The 7,100-nt window shown below is 43.1% G+C and overlaps 1 protein-coding gene across 1 annotated transcript; it reads right to left on the reverse strand.

Moving 5' to 3' along the window:
- Positions 1 to 3,616: 3,616 nt before the first annotated feature.
- Positions 3,617 to 6,363, reverse strand: CRYGA (crystallin gamma A; the record flags this gene model as incomplete). Its single annotated transcript, XM_074008566.1, has 2 exons — positions 3,617 to 3,946; positions 6,097 to 6,363. Coding segments are annotated over 2 exons (540 nt in total), but the record flags the coding sequence as incomplete, so codon positions are not given.
- Positions 6,364 to 7,100: the final 737 nt, after the last annotated feature.

A 7,100-nucleotide genomic window follows, 5' to 3' on the forward strand; every position in this document is an offset into this window, starting at 1 on the left:
ATTTTGGCTAAGTCCCCAAAAGCAACTGCAACAAAAACAAAAATTGACAAGTGGGACTTAATTAAACTAAAGAGCTTCTGCACAACAAAAGCATATATCAACAAAGTAAACAGACAACCTACAGAATGGGAGAAATTATTTGCAAATTATGCATCTGACAAAGGTCTAATATCCACGATCTATAAGGAACTTAAACAGTTCAACAAGCAGAAAAAAACAAATAACCTCATTAAAAAATGGGCAAAGGACGTGAACAGACATTTCTCAAAAGAAGACATACAAGTGGCCAACAAATATATGAGCAAATGCTCATCATTACTACTCATCAGAAAAATGCAAATAAAAACCACAATGAGATACCATCCATCTCACACTAGTCAGAATGGCTATTATCAAAAAGCCAAGAAACAACAGATGCTGGTAGGCTATGGAGAAAAGGGAACAGTTATACACTGTTGGTGGGTTGTAAATTAGTTCAGCCACTGTGGAAACCAGATTGGAAACTTCTCAAAGAACCTAAAACAGAGCTACCATTCAACTCAGCAATCCCATTACTGGGTATATTCCCAAAGGAAAATAGACCACCATACCAAAAAGACACACACACACTCGTATGTTCATCACCATGCTGTTCATGATAGCAAAGACATGGAATCAACCTACGTGCCCATAAATGGTGTATTGGATAAAAATATGTGGTACATATACACTATGGAATACTACACAGCCATAAAAACAAAAAATTCTTTCCATTGCAGCAACAATGGATGGGACTGGAGGCCATAATCTCAAGGGAACAGAAAACCATATCCCACATGTTCTCTCTTATAAGTGGGAGCTAAACCTTGAACACACATTAAACATGGGAACAATAGATACTGTGGACTACTAGAGGGGGTAGGGAGGAAGGGGTGTGTGGACTGAAAAACTACCTATTGGGTACTATGCTCACTACCTGGGTGTAACATACCTATATAACAAAGCTGTACATACACCCTCTGTATCTAAAGTAAAAGTTGAAATTTTTAAAAAATTTTTAAAAATACGTGTTTCTATGCATTTTTTTTTTTTTAAAGTAGAGACAGGGTCTCTCTATGTTGGACAGGGATCAAACTCCTGGCCTCAACTGACTTTACTGCCTCAGCCTCCCAAAGTGCTAGGATTATAGGCGTGAACCACTGTGCCTGGCCTGTTTCTGGGCTCTGCCATACTGCCTACACTTTGGTTTATGGTATAGAGACTAAATGTGATCAATGGATAATTTCATTTTTTTTTTCTTTTGAGACAGGGTCTCACTCTGTTGTCCATGCTGGAGTGCAGTGGCACGACCAAAGCTGAGCCTCGACCTCCTGAGCTCAAACGGTCCTTCCATCTAGTCTCCCGAGTAGCTGGGAATACAGGCATGCACCACCACACCCAGCTAATTTTTATTTTTATTTTTGTTGAGATGGCGTTTCACCATTTGCTTAGGCTGATCTCGAACTCCTGGGTCTTGCCCTCCTTGGCCTCCCAAAGTGTCGAGATTACAGGCATGAGCCACAACTCCTGGATGGATAATTTCATATATTGGAACACTTTTGTTTAATTTAGCAAAGATCTTTTGTTTGGTAATTTTGATATCATAGTCAATGATGACTATGAGGAAGAGTAACCTATGTGGGGACTGTGCAGTCTGAGCAGATGGAGTTGTTGAAGTCCACCTGTGCTGGTGGTTGATGTATCTGCCCCAGCAGAGCGTCCAGCCCTTGCTGTCCACCTGTATAAACCAGGTTGCTGCAGCTGAAGCAGGACTGCAGATCAGAGTGGTCACTGTTGCACTCACAAGTGATCATTTGCAATAGAATATGCCAAGAGTGGGGAAATCCTCCCCAGAACACGTTACCATGAGTTCATGACAAGACCCTGTTCTAAACTCATCTCACTGTGGCCAGAGGACTGAGGATGCAAAAGCCAGGGCTGTTCATCAGCTGTAACAGAGACTTGGGAAAGAGAGAGAGAGAGAGAGACTGTGTGTGTGTGTGTGTGTGTGTGTGTGTGTGTGTGTGTGTGTGCGCGCTTGTGCATATTTTAAGTTTTATTCTTCATTGTGTTAAAGCTGTGTATCCTTTCTATAATAGCGCTTTGGAGGTCTTTGAAGCATTGGAAAAGTCCTCATCCTCACTGTTTTATTGAACTTTTGTGGTTAAGTACAGAAGCAGTGAGAGTAGACAAAATTCACCCTGAAAACTGTGGGTATATCTGATTTAAAATTTTGGCAGCCAAGAAGGGCGAACCAGGGAGACTTTTTTTCTTGTTTTGCCTTCTAGATTCAGGGTGTCCACGAAAATTTGGGCCTGCAGATGGGAGTTGTTCCCTAAGCCTAGAAAGAACACCTTCCCTTCCCCTAAAGCTTGCCAAATCCCGTCCAATCTTTAAGGCCGTCTAGGGTCCTTTTCCTAGGACATCGCTTCTCAGATCCAGCCCTTACTCATCTCTCCTTTCTCTGAACATCAGCATCACCTAATCTCTGCCCAGCTTCTTTTAAATATTGTCTTCCTCATGCAGTTTCTTGAGACCCTGTCTCAAAAAAACAAAACAAAACAAAAAACTCTTCATGAATTTTCTCTCTCTCTCACTCTCTGTATTTTTTTTTTTTTTTAGATGAAGTCTCGCTCTATCGCCCAGGCTGCAGTGCAGTGGTGACGATCCCAGCTCACAGCAGGCTCTGCCTCCCAGGTTCAAGCAATTCTCCTGCCTCAGCCTCCCGAGTAGCTGGGACTACAGGCATTCACATGCACCATCACGCCAGGCTAATTTTTTTGTATTTTTTACAGAGATGGAGTTTCACCATATTAGCCAGGCTGGTCTTGAAATCTTGAGCAAAAATGAGCCACCCGCCTCGGCCTCTCAAAGTGCTGGGATTACAGACTCGAGCCACCGCGCCCAGCCCGCATTTTCACTTGACTAAAACCTCCCCTGAGACTTCATCTTCCCTAATCCTTCCAGCAATCCCTTGTGTTTGGCATTCCAGTCACAAGCCACAATGGGTCCTATATTTTTTCCTTTCTGTGAGTTCTGAAGTATTTTTTGTTATGCTCATCGTTCTTTCCTTCAGATTGTAGGTCATGAAAGGTAGAAATTGTCGCTTCTCTCTACATGACAGGGATGGATATTCTGTTAATACCGTTGCCTGACTAGGAAGTGAGTGGACATTCAAAACATCTTTCAGGGTCAAGTAAGTTGCCAGGGGTGGCCATCTATTAGAATTCAGTTATTCTTTAAAGACAAGGACTGGGCGCGGTCCTGTATTACGGACTCACGCCTGTGTAATCCCAGCCCTTTGGGAGGCCGAGGGGGGCGAATCACCTGAGGTCGGGAGTTTGAGACCTGCCTGACCAACATGGTGAAACTCCGTCTCTACTAAAACTACAAACTTAGCTGGGCATGGTGGCAGGTGCCTGTAATCCCAGACACTCGGGAGGCTGAGGCAGGAAAATCGGTTGAACCTTGGAGGTGGAGGTTGCGGTGAGCCAAGATAGCGCCATTGCACTCCGGCCTGGTGACAGAGCGAGACTCCATAACAAAACAAATTATAAAATAAATAAATAAAGATAAGCAAGAGCCACTTAGTGCGGGGAACACAATTTGTATATTTATTTTGTTTCTATGTGGATCATAACAAGGCAGGCACAGCTTAGTACAAATCGATGACCCGTCTCAAAGAGCCGACTTTGGCATCTGCACCCCCCCAGTCGTGGTACCTCCTGTAGTCCCCAGGCCTCAGCAGATACTGCCGCCCCCGGTAGTTGGGCATTTCATAGAGGACCCAGCAGCCCTCCAGTACGTGGAGGGAATAGATCTCATGGAGACGGAAGAGTTCTGGGACACAGGCGCAGTCATCAGTGAGCTCAGACATAAGGCCTCGGTAGTCATCTCTCTCATACAGCCTTAACTTGTGAGACCTGGTCTGTCATGGCAATAAACAAAAGAAGAAAAATAAACAGCGTGCATCCTTGGGTGTCAACGAAAGTGACACAATCGGTCTGTATCTTCATGAAGCGTGATTTTTTATTTTATTTTTGAGATAAAGGTCTTGCTGTGTTGCCCAGGCTGGAGTACAGTGGCAGGATCACTGCTCACTGCAACTTTCACCTCTGGGCTTAAGCGATCCTCCCACCTCAGCCTCCCAAGTAGCTGGGATCACAGGTGTGCACCATGACACCCAGCTAATTTATTTTTTAAATTGCTTTTGTAGAGAGGGAGTCTCACTATATTGCCCAGGGTGGTCTTGAATCCCTGGGCTCAAGTGATCCTCTCACCTTGGCCTCCCAAAATGTTGGGATTATGGGTGTGAGCCACTGCACCTGGTTGAAACATGGTTTTTAAACCAGTTGATAAAGTGTTTCTCCCCTGAACCCACTTTTAATGTTGTTATTCTAACAAATTAGGAAAAATATTAAAATAAAGCTGACCTGATCAGTGAACTGAAGATGTTGTGGAAGAAACAAACATTAAAATATAGGGAATAAAAGTGTATTCTTTGTAAGCAACCATCAATACAATTGTAGTCAGTGAGTCTGTAGTGAGGATTTCAACTCTCATATCCATTTTTACTCCATATAATTGAGTCTTATCAAGCTTGTTTTTGAATCACTTTTTGCACTTATAATTTACAGTGATTTATATTTACACTGAGTCCACATGTCTTTTCAAGTGACATTTTGCCAGGTCATTTGTGCAAAAATGACCTGTCCCCCAAAAATGCCTATTTTATTTATACCTCTTTGTGCATCTGCATATTTTTTTAGCCTGAATTTGTTTTTTGGGTTTTTTGTTTGTTTGTTTGTTTTGAGATGAAGTCTCACTCTGTCACCCAGGCTGGAGTTCAGTGGCATGATCTCCGCTCACTGCAACCTCGGACTCCTGGGTTCAAGCAATTCTTCTGTCTTAGCCACCTGCTTAGCTAGGACTACAGGCACGCACCACCATGCCTGGCTAATGTTTTGTATTTTGGTAGAGACAGGGTTTCACCATGTTGGCCAGGCTGGTCTTGAACTCCTGACCTCAAGTGATCTGCCCAGCTTGGCCTCCCAAAGTGCTAGGATTACGGGCATGAGCCACTAAGTCTGGCCATGATTTCAATTCTTGAATCTCCTTGCCACACCACATAACTTAGTGCCATCAGAAAGTGTAAACACATGCTGCATGTGATTAAAAAAGATTAAGCAGCATTTTGGTGAGGACCATGTTCTATGAAATCCTAATCAATTGTGTGTCTCTGGTATTTGTAAGAAACTAGTTGATAATGACTCCTGGAAATTATAAATCCACACAAGTTGAAACATATTTTCCTAGGTTCTAGTAAGTCCCAGAATGTAGTGAAAAAAATTTCCAATGCAGTCAGAGTAGATTATACCTATATGTTATCCCATAGTCTGTTAACTTTTTATCATTAAAAAATAATTATCATGGCCGGGTGCAGTTGCTTATGCCTGTAATCCTAGCACTTTGGGAGGCCGAGGTGGGCGGATCACCTGAGGTCAGGAGTTTGAGACCAGCCTGACCAACATGGAGAAACCCCATCTCTACTAAAAATACAAAATTTACCAGGCATGGTGGCGCATGCCTGTAATCCCAGCTACAAGGGAGACTGAGGCAGGAGAATTGCTTGAACCTGGGAAGCAGAGGTTGTGGTGAGCTGAGATTGTGCCATTGTACTCCAGCCTAGGCAACAAGGGCAAAAGTGAAACTCTGTCTCAAAAAAAAAAAAAAATTATCTAGATAAACTAGAGAGACTTTTCATTTTCTTTCTTTCTTTCTTTCTTTTTTTTTTTTTTTGTTACTGAATAAGGTGACTTTTATGTAGAAATTAGGGATCATCTAGATGCTACCAAGTTTAATTTAAAGGCTATGTTGTGATTTCCCATGCCCTAAAACAATTATTGATGTGCTTAAGTAGGAGAAATAGAGATTATTGTTTTGTTTTGTTTTGTTCTGTGTTTTTAAGGCTTGAGGGTCAGGCCTTGTTGTGAACACTCATGCTGAGTTGGAGCAAACTGACTTTTATAAGCAGGAATTGATGGCCATGGATCATTGATGCTTTCACATCAGTCAGGTTGAAGCAAGACTCACATGAGGAATTATACGGCAGGATTGGACCGAGTCGCTGAGGCCCATCCAGTGCTGATAGTCGGGGTACTTGCCTCGGCGCAGGAAGTACTGGTGGCCCTGGTAATTGGGGCGCTCATAGAGCATCCAGCAGCCGCTGTCTACTCGGATGGAGTTGCAGCGGCTGAAGTAGACCCGCAGGTTGGGGCAGTCACTGATGCAATTGTAGCAGCGACCCTGAAAGTCTCGGTCCTCGAAGAAGGTGATCTGAGGTAGAAATAAGGTGACAGTAGACAGTCAGCTGGAAGGAACATCCCCACACACCCCAGACCCCCAATAGACATGGCACAGCATCTCCACAGGCTCACCTTCCCCATGGTTGTTGACAGAGGGTGATTAGCATGTAGTATGATGGGGACAAAGGGGCAACTGGTATATATAGCAGGAAAGCTGCTGTGTTGGCAAAAACAACACAAAAGGGACCTGGGGGTGGTGCATAGGGGGATTTCTGTATTCTCTCTCTTTTTTTTTTCATCTGAGATCATGGGGCAGGGGACTCTCTCTCTCTCTTTCTGGCATTTTCGAGTTGTCCTCACTAGCTCCAGTGAAAGGTATTAAAGTCAGCAGAGCCATTATGACCTTGGAGACAAAGGGCGCACTTCTCATCCTATGCAGCTCACTAGAAATACATTACATGCCCAGCATTCTGCAATGTTTGCCTATGGAAACTGCTGAGATGGAGGTTGGTGGTTCCATCTGAGGTCACTTATGGGAAGCATATGCGGTCCAGAAGGACATGAATTGTGAAGAGGCAACAACAAAATCCCAAACAGAAAATCCTCTAATTGAAAGACAATTATATTTCTTAAATGACTTCATCAGTATGATACAGTCTTGATAAAAATATTTTGCGTATATTTAGGTAGGGAAAACATAAGATTAGAAGTGTGTACTATACTAACATATCAATCATGGTAATCAATAAATGGCAAGATTATAGATCTTAGCTTTAT

Source organism: Macaca fascicularis, chromosome 12 (genome assembly GCF_037993035.2).
Source record: "Macaca fascicularis isolate 582-1 chromosome 12, T2T-MFA8v1.1".
Classification (NCBI taxonomy): Eukaryota; Metazoa; Chordata; class Mammalia; order Primates; family Cercopithecidae; genus Macaca; species Macaca fascicularis.